At 48.6% G+C, this 16,439-nt stretch overlaps 1 protein-coding gene across 1 annotated transcript; it reads left to right on the top strand.

Annotated features, from left to right (window-relative positions):
• Positions 1–658: 658 nt before the first annotated feature.
• Positions 659–1,150, top strand: LOC139412289 (uncharacterized). Its single transcript, XM_071159135.1, has one exon. It carries the CDS (start codon positions 659–661, stop codon positions 1,148–1,150), a length of 492 nt encoding a protein of 163 aa, XP_071015236.1.
• Positions 1,151–16,439: the final 15,289 nt, after the last annotated feature.

Here is a 16,439-nt window from a genome sequence, read left to right on the forward strand (position 1 = left end):
AGGTAGCTCTAGGTAGCTAGCAGGCCTAGCTGGTTAGCATAATGGGCCTTCAGCGGGCGTCGCGCCTGAGTCCTCGGACAGATTATGTCGGTATTCCAGTCGTAGGGGATCTGCGGGGTTCCATGCCCCGTACCGGCTGTAGAAGGGGTCCGGATATTGTAGCCCAGGAGTATGCTTCCGTGGTAGCACAGGAGCTCTGGCTGGGCTAGCTTCAAGCTAAGTGGATGGAAACGCTAGCCAGGGGTAGTCATCCGGGGTTGCGGTTAGCTAGTTGTGAAGATCCAGATGAAAATGTTCAGTTTGCGGTGGGAATCCGGGGATAAAAATAATAGGTCCATTATCCTCTGGTTAGAGTTGTGTTTTTCGAACTGGCGAGAGCTATTCGAGCTGAAGGTTAGCTGATGACCGCTGGCAATGGTTTGCTGACTGATATCTGGTAGTTAGCTGGCTAGCTTCAGTTGAGGGATTCCAGATCCGAAGTAAATATAGATACTTTAGAAAAAAAAGCAGATCCACGCTACATTGGGTGAGGTGGGTTGCAGGAGAGTATTTAGATGTTGAGGTTTAGCAAAATATTTTAAAAGATATGCGAAGAAAAATATGTAAAAACGATATATACAAGGGACACGACAGGACAAAGACATCTTGGATGGAATTGATGGCCAGCCTCTGCCCAGAGCCTCTGCCCAGAACCCCCAGAGCCTCTTCCCAGAACCCCCAGAGCCTCTGCCCAGAACCCCCAGAGCCTCTGCCCAGAACCCCCAGAGCCTCTGCCCAGAACCCCCAGAGCCTCTTCCCAGAACCCCCAGAGCCTCTTCCCAGAACCCCCAGAGCCTCTGCCCAGAACCCCCAGAGCCTCTTCCCAGAACCCCCAGAGCCTCTTCCCAGAACCCCCAGAGCCTCTTCCCAGAACCCCCAGAGTCTCTTCCCAGAACCCCCAGAGCCTCTGCCCAGAACCCCCAGAGCCTCTGCCCAGAACCCCCAGAGCCTCTTCCCAGAGCCTCTGCCCAGAACCCCCAGAGCCTCTGCCCAGAACCCCCAGAGCCTCTTCCCAGAACCCCCAGAGCCTCTTCCCAGAACCCCCAGAGCCTCTGCCCAGAACCCCCAGAGCCTCTGCCCAGAACCTACTGAACAGGCCACAAATGCCTGATGATCTCATGATCTGATGATCTCATGATCTGATGATCTCATGCACCACTGAAGAAGAAAAGTAATTCCACCAGACCTGGGTTCAAATACTTTATCTGGCTTGATTGAGCTTGCCTGGCTGCTCTATGAAACCAATCAAAATGTTGCAAGAGTGCAAACCCCACCCCTCTGGCATTAGACTAGAGCAAATGCTGAAAGTATTTTAAAGATTTCAAATAGTATTTGATCCCAGGTCTGGATAACTGGGTTAGTGTCCTGTAACACAACATAACCGGGTTGGTGTCCTGTAACACAACATAACCGGGTTGGTGTCCTGTAACACAACATAACCGGGTTGGTGTCCTGTAACACAACATAACCGGGTTGCTGTCCTGTAACACAACATAACCGGGTTGGTGTCCTGTAACACAACATAACCGGGTTGGTGTCCTGTAACACAACATAACCGGGTTGGTGTGCTGTAACACAAGATAACCGTGTTGGTGTCCTGTAACACAACATAACCGGGTTGGTGTCCTGTAACACAACATAACCGGGTTGGTGTCCTGTAACACAACATAACCGGGTTGGTGTCCTGTAACACAACATAACCGGGTTAGTGTGCTGTAACACAACATAACCGGGTTGGTGTGCTGTAACACAACATAACCGGGTTGGTGTCCTGTAACACAACATAACCGGGTTGGTGTCCTGTAACACAACATAACCGGGTTGGTGTCCTGTAACACAACATAACCGGGTTGGTGTCCTGTAACACAACATAACCGGGTTGGTGTGCTGTAACACAACATAACCGGGTTGGTGTCCTGTAACACAACATAACCGGGTTGGTGTCCTGTAACACAACATAACCGGGTTGGTGTCCTGTAACACAACATAACCGGGTTGGTGTCCTGTAACACAACATAACCGGGTTGGTGTGCTGTAACACAACATAACCGGGTTGGTGTCCTGTAACACAACATAACTGGGTTTGTGTCCTGTAACACAACATAACTGGGTTTGTGTCCTGGTTCATTTTATAATGATTCTGAAAGACCGGAGATATTAATTGAATGTTAGTTGCCGATATTTGGGATATATGTGGAATTATCATTTTTGTTGCTTTTTCAAAAAATGTCTTAGCCTGTGTTTCCTTTGTCCATGTTTTTAATCTTGTTCTGGTTACCCTGGAGTAGTGTGACGTTTCCCCTACTTATTCTGGTTACCCTGGAATAGGGTTTCCCACTAGTGGTTAAAGTTAGGATGATCCTAGATCTGTACTTAAGGGAAACTTAACCCCAAAACATTTTCTGTCTCCTGAAAGAGGTGTGTAGAGAGCAACCTGGGTCTGCTGAGATTGATCTGGTCCTGTACACACAAGACTGATCTGGTCCTGTACACACGAGACTGATCTGGTCCTCTACACACGAGACTGATCTGGTCCTCTACACACGAGACTGATCTGGTCCTCTACACACAAGACTGATCTGGTCCTCTACACACGAGACTGATCTGGTCCTGTACACACGAGACCGAACTGGTCCTCTACACCACTCCTGGGCTACAATCACCTATCCGGACCCATTTTACTGCCGATGCGGAGCCCCACAGGGCCTTCACGACTGGACTACCGACGTTATCTGCACGAGGGAGTTATCCAACTGGCCGTCGCGACGTTACCTGAACGCCCATCTGCGGCCCGCTAATCGTTAGCTGTCTTATTGGCTGCTATCTGAATAGGTCTATCGGACAATTTGTCTTGGGTCACTATAACTACATCTATTTTGCCAATTGGATTGATCCCCTCTACCACACGCAACCCCACTAACTATGCCAGCTGGCCCGGCTAGCTGTCTGAATTGCCGTTACACCAACCAACCTCACTACTCACTGGACCCTTATGATCACTCGACTAAGCATGCCTCTCCTTAATATCAATATGCCTTGTCCATTGCTGTTCTGGTTAGTGTTTATTGGCATTTTTCACTGTAGAGCCTCTAGCCCTGCTCATTATACCTTATCCAACCTTTCAGTTCCACCACCCACACATGCGATGACATCAATGATGTTTCTAGAGACAATATCTCTCTCATCATCAATCAATACCTAGGTTTACCTCCACTGTATTCACATCCTACCATACCAAGGTACATTATACCTTGAAGCTATAAAAAAAAAAAAAAAATTTACCCCCTTTTTCTCCCCAATTTCGTGGTATCCAATTGTTAGTAGCTACTATCTTGTCTCATCGCTACAACTCCCGTACGGGCTCGGGAGAGACGAAGGTTGAAAGTCATGCGTCCTCCGATACACAACCCAACCAAGCCGCACTGCTTCTTAACACAGCGCGCATCCAACCCGGAAGCCAGCCGCACCAATGTGTCGTAGGAAACACCGTGCCGCTGGCAACCTTGGCTGGCGTGCACTGCGCTCGGCCCGCCACAGGAGTCGCTGGTGCGCAATGAGACAAGGATATCCCTCCCTCCCTAACCCGTTATGCCAATTGTGCGTCGCCCCACGGACCTCCCGGTCGCGGCCGGTTACGACAGAGCCCGGGCGCGAACCCAAAGTGTCTGGTGGCACAGCTGGCGCTGCAGTACAGCGCCCTTAACCACTGCGCCACCCGGGAGGCCTCGAGGTGCTTTCTTTTGATGACTCCTGTAACCGTAATAGCCTTGGTTTGATATATGTTAACATTAGAAGCCTCCTCCCTAAGCTTGTTTTATTCACTGCTTTAGCATATTCTGCCAACCTGGATGTTCTAGCCGTGTCTGAATCCTGGCTTAGGAAGACCACCCAAAATTCTGAAATCTCCATTCCGAACTACAACATTTTCAGACAAGATAGAATGGCCAAAGGGGGCGGTGTTGCAATCTACTGCAGAGAGAGCCTGCAGAGTTCTGTCCTACTATCCAGGTCTGTACCCAAACAATTTGAAATTCTACTTTTAAAAATCCACTTCTCTAAAATCAAGTCTCTCACCCTCTGCCCCCAGCTGTGCTCTGGACACCATATGTGAACTTATTGCCCCCCATTTATCTTCAGAGCTCGTGCTGCTAGGCGACCTAAACTGGAACATGCTTAACACCCCAGCCATCCTACAATCTAAGCTTGATGCCCTCAATCTCACACAAATGATCAATGAACCTACCAGGTACCACCCCACAGCTGTAAACACGGGCACCCTCGTAGATATCATCCTAAACAACTTGCCCTCTAAATACACCTCTGCTGTTTTCAACCAAGATCTCAGCGATCACTGCCTCATTGCCTGCATCCGTAATGGGTCAGCGGTCAAACAACCTCCACACATCACTGTCAAACGCTCCCTGAAACACTTCAGCGAGCAGGCCTTTCTAATCGACCTGGCCGGGGTATCCTGGAAGGACATTGACCTCATCCCGTCAGTAGAGGATGCCTGGTTATTTTTTTTAAATGCCTTCCTCACCATCTTAAATAAGCATGCCCCATTCAATAAATGTAGAACCAGGAACAGGTATAGCCCCTGGTTCTCTCCAGACCTGACTGCCCTTAATCAACACAAAAACATCCTATGGCATTTTGCATTAGCATCAAACAGCCCCCGTGATATGCAACTTTTCAGGGAAGCTAGAAACCACTACACACAGGCAGTTAGAAAAGCCAAGGCTAGCTTTTTCAAGCATAAATTTGCTTCCTGCAACACAAACTCAAAAAAGTTCTGGGACACTGTAAAGTCCTTGGAGAATAAGAACACCTCCTCCCAGCTGCCGACTGCACTGAGGATAAGAAACACTGTCACTACCGATAAATCCACTATAATTGAGAATTTCATTAAGCATTTTTCTACGGCTGGCCATGCTTTCCACCTGGCTACCCCTACCCCGGTCAACAGCACTGCACCCCCCACAGCATCTCACCCAAGCCTTCCCCATTTCTCCTTCTCCCAAATACAGTCAGCTGATGATCTGAAATAGCTGCAAAATCTGGACCCCTACAAATCAGCCAGGCTAGACAATCTGGACACTTTCTAAAATGATCTGCCAAAATTGTTGCAACCCCTATTACTAGCCTGTTCAACCTCTTGTGTCGTCTGAGATTCACAAAGATTGGAAAGCAGCTGCGGTCATCCCCCTCTTCAAAGGGGGGAACACTCTTGACCCAAACTGCTACAGACCTATGTCTATCCTAGCCTGCCTTTCTAAGGTCTTCGAAAGCAAAGTTACAGTGCCTTGCGAAAGTATTCGGCCCCCTTGAACTTTGCGACCTTTTGCCACATTTCAGGCTTCAAACATAAAGATATAAAACTGTATTATTTTGTGAAGAATCAACAACAAGTGGGACACAATCATGAAGTGGAACGACATTTATTGGATATTTCAAACTTTTTTAACAAATCAAAAACTGAAAAATTGGGCGTGCAAAATTATTCAGCCCCTTTACTTTCAGTGCAGCAAACTCTCTCCAGAAGTTCAGTGAGGATCTCTGAATGATCCAATGTTGACCTAAATGACTAATGATGATAAATACAATCCACCTGTGTGTAATCAAGTCTCCGTATAAATGCACCTGCACTGTGATAGTCTCAGAGGTCCGTTAAAAGCGCAGAGATCATCATGAAGAACAAGGAACACACCAGGCAGGTCCGAGATACTGTTGTGAAGAAGTTTAAAGCCGGATTTGGATACAAAAAGATTTCCCAAGCTTTAAACATCCCAAGGAGCACTGTGCAAGCGATAATATTGAAATGGAAGGAGTATCAGACCACTGCAAATCTACCAAGACCTGGCCGTCCCTCTAAACTTTCAGCTCATACAAGGAGAAGACTGATCAGAGATGCAGCCAAGAGGCCCATGATCACTCTGGATGAACTGCAGAGATCTACAGCTGAGGTGGGAGACTCTGTCCATAGGACAACAATCAGTCGTATATTGCACAAATCTGGCCTTTATGGAAGAGTGGCAAGAAGAAAGCCATTTCTTAAAGATATCCATAAAAAGTGTTGTTTAAGGTTTACCACAAGCCACCTGGGAGACACACCAAACATGTGGAAGAAGGTGCTCTGGTCAGATGAAACCAAAATTGAACTTTTTGGCAACAATGCAAAACGTTATGTTTGGCGTAAAAGCAACACAGCTGAACACACCATCCCCACTGTCAAACATGGTGGTGGCAGCATCATGGTTTGGGCCTGCTTTTCTTCAGCAGGGACAGGGAAGATGGTTAAAATTGATGGGAAGAAGGATGGAGCCAAATACAGGACCATTCTGGAAGAAAACCTGATGGAGTCTGCAAAAGACCTGAGACTGGGACGGAGATTTGTCTTCCAACAAGACAATGATCCAAAACATAAAGCAAAATCTACAATGGAATGGTTCAAAAATAAACATATACAGGTGTTAGAATGGCCAAGTCAAAGTCCAGACCTGAATCCAATCGAGAATCTGTGGAAAGAACTGAAAACTGCTGTTCACAAATGCTCTCCATCCAACCTCACTGAGCTCGAGCTGTTTTGCAAGGAGGAATGGGAAAAAATTTCAGTCTCTCGATGTGCAAAACTGATAGAGACATACCCCAAGCGACTTACAGCTGTAATCGCAGCAAAAGGTGGCGCTACAAAGTATTAACTTAAAGGGGCTGAATAATTTTGCACGCCCAATTTTTCAGTTTTTGATTTGTTAAAAAAGTTTGAAATATCCAATAAATGTCGTTCCACTTCATGATTGTGTCCCACTTGTTGTTGATTCTTCACAAAAAAATACAGTTTTATATCTTTATGTTTGAAGCCTGAAATGTGGCAAAAGGTCGCAAAGTTCAAGGGGGCCGAATACTTTCGCATGGCACTGTAACAAACAGATTACCGACCATTTCAAATCCATCCATACCTTCTCCGCTATGCAATCTGGTTTCAGAGCTGGTCATGGGTGCACCTCAGCCACGCTCAAGGTCCTAAACGATATCTTAACCGCCATCGATAAGAAACAATACTGTGCAGCCGTATTCATTGACCTGGCCAAGGCTTTCGACTCTGTCAATCACCACATCCTCATCAGCAGACTCGATAGCCTTGGTTTCTCAAATGACTGCCTCGCCTGGTTCACCAACTATTTATCTGATAAGAGTTCCGTGTGTCAAATCGGAGGGCCTGTTGTCCGGGCCTCTGGCAGTCTCTATATGGGTGCCACAGGGTTAAATTCTTGGACCGACTCTCTTCTCTGTATACATCAATGATGTCGCTCTTGCTGCTGGTGAGTCTCTGATCCACCTTTACGCAGACGACACCATTCTGTATACTTCTGGCCCCTCTTTGGACACTGTGTTAACAACCCTTCAGACAAGCTTCAATGCCATACAACTCTCCTTCCGTGGCCTCCAATTGCTCTTAAATACAAGTACAACTAAATGCATGCTTTTCAACCGATCGCTGCCCGCACCTGCCCACCTGTCCAACATTACTACTCTGGACGGTTCTATCTAAGAATATGAATATGTGGACAATATATGGACAACAACAACTACAAATACCTAGGTGTCTGGTTAGACTGTAAACTCTCAACACAGCCTCCTTCACTCATGCTGCCAAACATACCCTTGTAAAACTGACCATCCTACCGATCCTCGACTTCGGCGACGTCATTTACAAAATAGCCTCCAATACCCTACTCAATAAATTGGATGCAGTCTATCACAGTGCCATCCGTTTTGTCACCAAAGCCCCATATACTACCCACCACTGCGACCTGTACGCTCTCATTCGCTGGCCCTCGCTTCATACTCGTCGCCAAACCCACTGGCTCCAGGTCATCTACAAGACCCTGCTCGGTAAAGTCCCCCCTTATCTCACCTCGCTGGTCACCATAGCAGCACCCGCCTGTAGCACGCGCTCCAGCAGGTATATCTTTCTGGTCAACCCCAAAACCAATTCTTACTTTGGCCACCTCGCCTTCCAGTTCTCTGCTGCCAATGACTGGAACGAACTGCAAAGATCTCTGAAACTGGAAACACTTATCCCCCTCACTAGCTTTAAGCACCAGCTGTCAGAGCGGCTCACAGATTACTGCACCTGTACATAGTCCATCTATAATTTAGCCCAAACAACTACCTCTCCCCCTACTGTATTTATTTATGTATTTAGCTCCTTTACACCCCATTATTTCTATCTCTACTTTGCGCATTCTTCCACTGTAAATCTACCATTCCAGTGTTTATTTTTTATTTTACTTGCTATATTGTATTTACTTTGCATCCATGGCCTTTTTTGCCTTTACCTCCCTTATCTCACCTTATTTGCTCACATTGTATATAGACTCATTTTTTTTCCTACTGTATTATTGACTGTATGTTTGTTTTACTCCATGTGTAACTCTGTGTCGTTGTATGTGTCGAACTGCTTTGCTTTATCTTGGCCAGGTCGCAGTTGTAAATGAGAACTTGATCTCAACTTGCCTACCTGGTTAAATTAAGGTGAAATAAATAAACACAAGTGATCTGCAGAAACACTACCAGATTTACTCTTGTTTGAAAATGACTTTAGTTTTTCTAGCAGTTCGTCATGCACACACACACACACACACACACACACACACACACACACACACACACACACACACACACACACACACACACACACACACACACACACACACAGACAGACACACACTCAGACACACACACTCAGACACACACACTCAGACACACACACTCAGACACACACTCAGACAGACACACACACTCAGACAGACACACACTCAGACAGACACACACTCAGACAGACACAGACATACACTCAGACAGACACAGACATACACTAGACAGACAGACACACACTCAGACAGACAGACATACACTCAGACAGACAGACATACACTCAGACAGACACACACTCACACAGACACACACTGCCCCCCCCCCCTCCTCAGCTAAGGGTTTTATAGTCACTGCTCCCCCCCCCCCCCCTCCTCACACTAAGGGTTTTATAGTCACTGCCCCCCCTCCTCTTCACGCTAAGGGTTTTATAGTCACTGCCGCCCCCTCCTTCTCACGCTAAGGGTTTTATAGTCACTGCCCCCCCTCCTCCTCACACTAAGGGTTTTATAGTCACTGCCCCTCCTCCTCCTCTCACTAAGGGTTTTATAGACACTGCCCCCCCTCCTCCTCTCACTAAGGGTTTTATAGTCACTGCCCCCCCTCCTCACGCTAAGGGTTTTATAGTCACTGCCCCCCCTCCTCACGCTAAGGGTTTTATAGTCACTGCCCCCCCCCCCCCTCCTCAGCTAAGGGTTTTATAGTCACTGCCCCCCCTCCTCCTCCTCAGCTAAGGGTTTTATAGTCACTGCCCCCCCTCCTCCTCACACTAAGGGTTTTATAGTCACTGCCCCCCCTCCTCCTCTCACTAAGGGTTTTATAGTCACTTCCCCCCCTCCTCTCACTAAGGGTTTTATAGTCACTGCCCCCCCTCCTCAGCTAAGGGTTTTATAGTCACTGCCCCCCCCCCCCCCCCCTCCTCAGCTAAGGGTTTTATAGTCACTGCCCCCCCCCTCCTCAGCTAAGGGTTTTATAGTCACTGCCCCCCCCCCCCCCCCCCCCCCCCCCCCCCTCCTCAAGCTAATGGTTTTATAGTCACTGCCCCCCCTCCTCAGCTAAGGGTTTTATAGTCACTGCCCCCCCTCCTCCTCTCACTAAGGGTTTTATAGTCACTGCCCCCCCTCCTCCTCTCACTAAGGGTTTTATAGTCACTGCCCACCCTCCTCACGCTAAGGGTTTTATAGTCACTGCCCCCCCTCCTCTCACTAAGGGTTTTATAGTCACTGCCCCCCCTCCTCTCACTAAGGGTTTTATAGTCACTGCCCCCCCTCCTCACGCTAAGGGTTTTATAGTCACTGCCCCCCCTCCTCACGCTAAGGGTTTTATAGTCACTGCCCCCCCCTCCCCTCCTCAGCTAAGGGTTTTATAGTCACTGCCGCCCCCCCCCCCCCTCCTCACGCTAAGGGTTTTATAGTCACTGCCCCCCCCCCCCCCCTCCTCAGCTAAGGGTTTTATAGTCACTGCCCCCCCTCCTCCTCACACTAAGGGTTTTATAGTCACTGCCCCCCCTCCTCCTCTCACTAAGGGTTTTATAGTCACTTCCCCCCCTCCTCTCACTAAGGGTTTTATAGTCACTGCCCCCCCCTCCTCAGCTAAGGGTTTTATAGTCACTGCCCCCCCTCCTCACGCTAATGGTTTTATAGTCACTGCCCCCCCCCCTCCTCAGCTAAGGGTTTTATAGTCACTGCCCCCCCCCCCCCCCCTCCTCAAGCTAATGGTTTTATAGTCACTGCCCCCCCTCCTCAGCTAAGGGTTTTATAGTCACTGCCCCCCCTCCTCCTCTCACTAAGGGTTTTATAGTCACTGCCCCCCCTCCTCCTCTCACTAAGGGTTTTATAGTCACTGCCCCCCCTCCTCTCACTAAGGGTTTTATAGTCACTGCCCCCCCTCCTCTCACTAAGGGTTTTATAGTCACTGCCCCCCCTCCTCACGCTAAGGGTTTTATAGTCACTGCCCCCCCTCCTCAGCTAAGGGTTTTATAGTCACTGCCCCCCCTCCTCACGCTAATGGTTTTATAGTCACTGCCCCCCCTCCTCAGCTAAGGGTTTTATAGTCACTGCCCCCCCTCCTCAGCTAAGGGTTTTATAGTCACTGCCCCCCCTCCTCACGCTAAGGGTTTTATAGTCACTGCCCCCCCTCCTCAGCTAAGGGTTTTATAGTCACTGCCCCCCCTCCTCACGCTAATGGTTTTATAGTCACTGCCCCCCCCCTCCTCAGCTAAGGGTTTTATAGTCACTGCCCCCCCCCTCCTCAGCTAAGGGTTTTATAGTCACTGCCCCCCCCCTCCTCAGCTAAGGGTTTTATAGTCACTGCCCCCCCCTCCTCAGCTAAGGGTTTTATAGTCACTGCCCCCCCCCCCCCCCTCCTCAAGCTAATGGTTTTATAGTCACTGCCCCCCCCCCCCTCCTCAGCTAAGGGTTTTATAGTCACTGCCCCCCCCCTCCTCAGCTAAGGGTTTTATAGTCACTGCCCCCCCCCCCTCCTCAAGCTAATGGTTTTATAGTCACTGCCCCCCCTCCTCAGCTAAGGGTTTTATAGTCACTGCCCCCCCCCCTCCTCAGCTAAGGGTTTTATAGTCACTGCCCCCCCCCTCCTCAGCTAAGGGTTTTATAGTCACTGCCCCCCCCCCCTCCTCAGCTAAGGGTTTTATAGTCACTGCCCCCCTCAAGCTAATGGTTTTATAGTCACTCCCCCCCCCCCCCCCTCCTCACGCTAAGGGTTTTATAGTCACTGCCCCCCCCCTCCTCAGCTAAGGGTTTTATAGTCACTGCCCCCCCCCTCCTCAGCTAAGGGTTTTATAGTCACTGCCCCCCCCCCCTCCTCAGCTAAGGGTTTTATAGTCACTGCCCCCCTCAAGCTAATGGTTTTATAGTCACTCCCCCCCCCCCCCCCTCCTCCTCACGCTAAGGGTTTTATAGTCACTGCCCCCCCCCTCCTCAGCTAAGGGTTTTATAGTCACTGCCCCCCCCCCCTCCTCAGCTAAGGGTTTTATAGTCACTGCCCCCCCCCCCCTCCTCAGCTAAGGGTTTTATAGTCACTGCCCCCCTCAAGCTAATGGTTTTATAGTCACTCCCCCCCCCCCCCCCCTCCTCACGCTAAGGGTTTTATAGTTAATGTGAAATGCTCCCAGCGCTGTTTTACAACCCCAAACTTATGAACCTTGTCCACACCGTTTCCTGTGTAAATGTATCCCAGCCCCCAGGTAGAGAGGGGGGGAGTTGATTCTGACACGCGGAACTATTTTTGTAAAAATAATAATACAAATAAAAATAAAATGTACAAATTAAACGATAACATTTAAAATATCAAACCTAATTTAGAAAGTGAGTTAATGATGTAGGACACACGCAGCGTGTACATGCTACCTGTTACTGCAATAACCTGCTCTGCGAACGCACATGATAATAAATGTGGTATTTTGTAGTCTAAAGGCAATAAGCACGCATGTATTCTAAGGATGTCGTCTAGTGAAATTCTCTAACGCTCTTCAAGTGTCTTTAGTTTTTCACAAAGTAAAGTCCATGGGCTTGACCATGCTCTAAAAGAAGGACTTTGACAGATGTGCTGAAATGAACTGTAAACTGTCTGGGCTACTCTGACTGTCAGTGGGCCCTGTCTCCTGTAGCTCAGTGTGTGGGATTTTACTGAGCTGTCACATTTAATTAGCATTCCACAAGCATAAATCAAAACAACGGGATCCGCCACTAACACAATACTCATGTTGTTTTCACACCAGGTCTAGTGAGATCGTTGTGTTGTTGTTTCAATACCCCACAGAACCTGATAACCTTCGTAGGCCAGTGAAGAGAATGGCTTTGTTTTCAGTCCGACTATTATTGTAAACAAATGCCAGATCTTACAACGCCTGGATAGGGGTTCACCATATCAGCTCACCACATCATATAATCAGTCTGATGCCCGACTGCAAACATTGTATTGGTTAATGCAATGCATTGTCTGCAATGTAGTCAGCCTGGAACGTGCTCTTCGGCCATTAGTCAGGGGGTTGTCAGGTCCCCAGTTGTTTTAAATAAGCTATGTTGACCAATGACTGGTGTTCAGAAGTGTGTCAAGCTATATTTAGATTTTGGAACTGCCGATGGAAAAATGTGTGATACGCTCTATGGATTCCTTTTGATACGCTCTATGGATTCCTTTTGATACTAAGGAGTGCGAGTGTCCACTTTCTTCAGAATCTATAATGGGTTAAAGCACATGCTGCAGGATTATGGAATCAGCCAAAACAAATGACTGAAAACCTCCCACACATTTACCCACACGCATGGGCAATCACACACTTGGTGTATGTGTGTGTGTGTTTTAAAAGAGATTATTCTCAACAGTAGAGCTATACTACATCCTGTAATAGCGGTCTCTGTCAGGATGTCTCCATGCATTCAGTCAGGCAGGTATAGCAAGGCTTGTTGGATCTACCCGTGTGTGTAAGACGATAAGCATAAACATACACGCAGATATTGGATCATAAGAAGGTGAATCATGAAATGTAGAAAAGAAAGGTTTCCTTCCTCAGATAGCGGGGGCTTCTTTCTGGACATCGGATACGGTCTTTACATTTTAACGAACACAATAAAGTCCCTTCAGCCAGCTCCTCCGGTTCTAGCTAATCAACAGTGCACAGAAGCGTGACTGTTCCAGGGGACGGAGAGGTGGAGGAAGGAATGAGGGCTGTGGGGTCTTTCATGGCTGAAAGTAAGGCTGCGTCCTGAATGGCAGGGTGTGTGAGGGACTGGGAACGGAAAAGGGGGATGGGGGGGGCATGGGGTCTTTCATGGCTGAAAGTAAGGCTGCGTCCTGAATGGCAGGGTGTGTGAGGGACTGGGAACGGAAAAGGGGGATGGGGGGGCGCATGGGGTCTTTCATGGCTGAAAGTAAGGCTGCGTCCTGAATGGCAGGGTGTGTGAGGGACTGGGAACGGAAAAGGGGGATGGGGGGGGCATGGGGTCTTTCATGGCTGAAAGTAAGGCTGCGTCCTGAATGGCAGGGTGTGTGAGGGACTGGGAACGGAAAAGGGGGATGGGGGGGGCATGGGGTCTTTCATGGCTGAAAGTAAGGCTGCGTCCTGAATGGCAGGGTGTGTGAGGGACTGGGAACGGAAAAGGGGGATGGGGGGGGGGCATGGGGTCTTTCATGGCTGAAAGTAAGGCTGCGTCCTGAATGGCAGGGTGTGTGAGGGACTGGGAACGGAAAAGGGGGATGGGGGGGGCATGGGGTCTTTCATGGCTGAAAGTAAGGCTGCGTCCTGAATGGCAGGGTGTGTGAGGGACTGGGAACGGAAAAGGGGGATGGGGGGGCATGGGGTCTTTCATGGCTGAAAGTAAGGCTGCGTCCTGAATGGCAGGGTGTGTGAGGGACTGGGAACGGAAAAGGGGGATGGGGGGGGGCATGGGGTCTTTCATGGCTGAAAGTAAGGCTGCGTCCTGAATGGCAGGGTGTGTGAGGGACTGGGAACGGAAAGGGGGATGGGGGGGGCATGGGGTCTTTCATGGCTGAAAGTAAGGCTGCGTCCTGAATGGCAGGGTGTGTGAGGGACTGGGAACGGAAAAGGGGGATGGGGGGGGGGCATGGGGTCTTTCATGGCTGAAAGTAAGGCTGCGTCCTGAATGGCACCGTGTTCCCTGTAGTGCACACCTTTTGACCAGAGCTGTGTATGGGTCCTGGAGAAGAGGTGTGAACTATGTAGGGTGCCATCCGGGATGCACCCTAATAGGTGTGGTGTTGAAGCCACTCCAGGCCATGTTTTAATCACTATCAGATGTCCGAGAGAGGCCTGCCTTGCAGTCTGGAGCGATTTACGAGGGGCTGCCTGGCTGGATGAAGGAAAAAAAAGGTGTCTTTGTTGTCTACGAGAGAAATTAGTTGTTGACTAAGTTGTTGTGGTTGGAATGTTACGCTAACAGTGTTTGTGTCAGTTGATAAAACTTGTTCTTGATGTTCGTTGAAATTGTTGATTGGAAAGGGAAAAAGGAGTGATCTAATTGACTGTCCCTGACACGAAACAATAAGCATTTAAGTTTCCTAAGTTTGGCTTGGCCCAGACCAAGCTCTGTGGGAGGATGCAGTCTCAACAAGTTGGGTGAAGGCTGTCATAAAATAAGCATGGTAAAATCCTAACGTCTTTACAAGCACTGTAAAAAAAATAGCTAGTATGTGTAGCCCCCACACATTCGGGCTGGGGTGTGAAGGAGAACGTGTCGGATTCCTCCTGAATCTAAAGCAGAAAGATCTCAAGCATAACCACCGCTGGGCAAAAATACATCGAGACGACTGACATTAAACATCAATGTTAGTTTGAACAGCAGGATTTTCAATATTTAAAATATAATTCACTTTTGTAGAAAACTCAACTAAAAATCAAACCGACCATTTATTTCTGTGTAAATTAAATCCCTGGAGAGTTAGACCCCATGTAATCATGACTATCTATCTATTTGACTTGCTTTGGCAATGTAAACATATGTTTCCCATGCCATTTATTTCACTTTAGTTTATTATCTATTTCACTTGCTTTGGCAATGTAAACATATGTTTCCCATGCCAATAAAACACCTTGAATTGTTAGTTCAGCTTCTGTTCATACCCGTCAAATGTTACGTGATTTCGCGGCTACCCCTTTGTGTCGCCTCAATGGTAACTAAGCGGCTTCAGCTTGTTGCCAGGAGACCTAGTCCTGTCTGTGTGTAGCCTACCACCCAGGCCTGGTGAATGGAGGCTCCAGGGGTGGGCTCCAGGGCCACTGTCTAATCCCTGGAAGGTGAGGCCCTGGCTGACTGTGTCAACAGGGCTGATGAGAATGAGAACCAGAGAGTCCCAATGTGGGTGGGGTGGGGGGGGGGGGGGGGGGGGGGACGATGTCAGGCTCTAGGAATAACATTCCATCAGGGGGTGGCTGCACACCTTTTCAGAAGAGCTGCCCGTTGGCTTGGTCAGGGTGGTGGAGAGCGATCAAGGCCCCTCAACCGGCCAGCTTACTGTATACTTACCAGGCAGCCACTCACTGGCTCTAGATCAGCTGAGTTCCAACACTCGCTCACCTCCTCAAAACAGCTCTGACTGGCTAGTGACCAGCAGGGCCCGTGTTCCTAAAGCGTTTGAGTGTAGGAGTGCTGATCTAGGATCAGTTATGCCTTTTTTAGATCATAATGAATAAGATTTATATGGACAGGGAGTGGACCTGATCCTATATCAGCACTCCTACTCTGAGACACTTATGAATATGGGTCCTGTTCCACTCCACCTTTCTGTCTCCTCTCTTTCACTGATAGGGTTGCCAGTGTCTTCTCCTCCTTCCTTCATCCTGTCGTCAAGATGGATGAGAGGATATGAGAGAACCGTGCAACCTCGTCTGTTTATTTTTACCTGCTGCTCTCACCCCTCACGCTGCTCAGACGCTGACCCTTGACCCGGGTGGCGATCACAGAGGATTTGGATGAGTCTTTGAACCTGTGTGTGCTCAGGAGCTGTCCTGCTGGAATTGATGGATGTTGTAGGGCTCTCCCAAAGGGGTTTAGTTGATGCAGGCAGTGTTGTTCAAGCGGTGATTCAGTCTGCCGTTTCTCCATGTGCCCCGCAAATCAGAACAGGTCTGAACATGTAAATGCAGCAAACGTGGCTTCAAATACTATTGACATCCTTTGTTATTTTAGCTTTTGCTTTACCCTGCCATAAGTGCCAGATGGGCAGGGTTTGCACAATATTCTATTGCTTAAATTGCCCCAGACAAAGCC

Source organism: Oncorhynchus clarkii, chromosome 6 (assembly GCF_045791955.1).
Source record: "Oncorhynchus clarkii lewisi isolate Uvic-CL-2024 chromosome 6, UVic_Ocla_1.0, whole genome shotgun sequence".
Classification (NCBI taxonomy): Eukaryota; Metazoa; Chordata; class Actinopteri; order Salmoniformes; family Salmonidae; genus Oncorhynchus; species Oncorhynchus clarkii.

Bases quoted from the DNA above. Each gene is read 5' to 3' on its own strand.
- LOC139412289 (XM_071159135.1), top strand. From the start codon at position 659: ATGGCCAGCCTCTGCCCAGAGCCTCTGCCCAGAACCCCCAGAGCCTCT.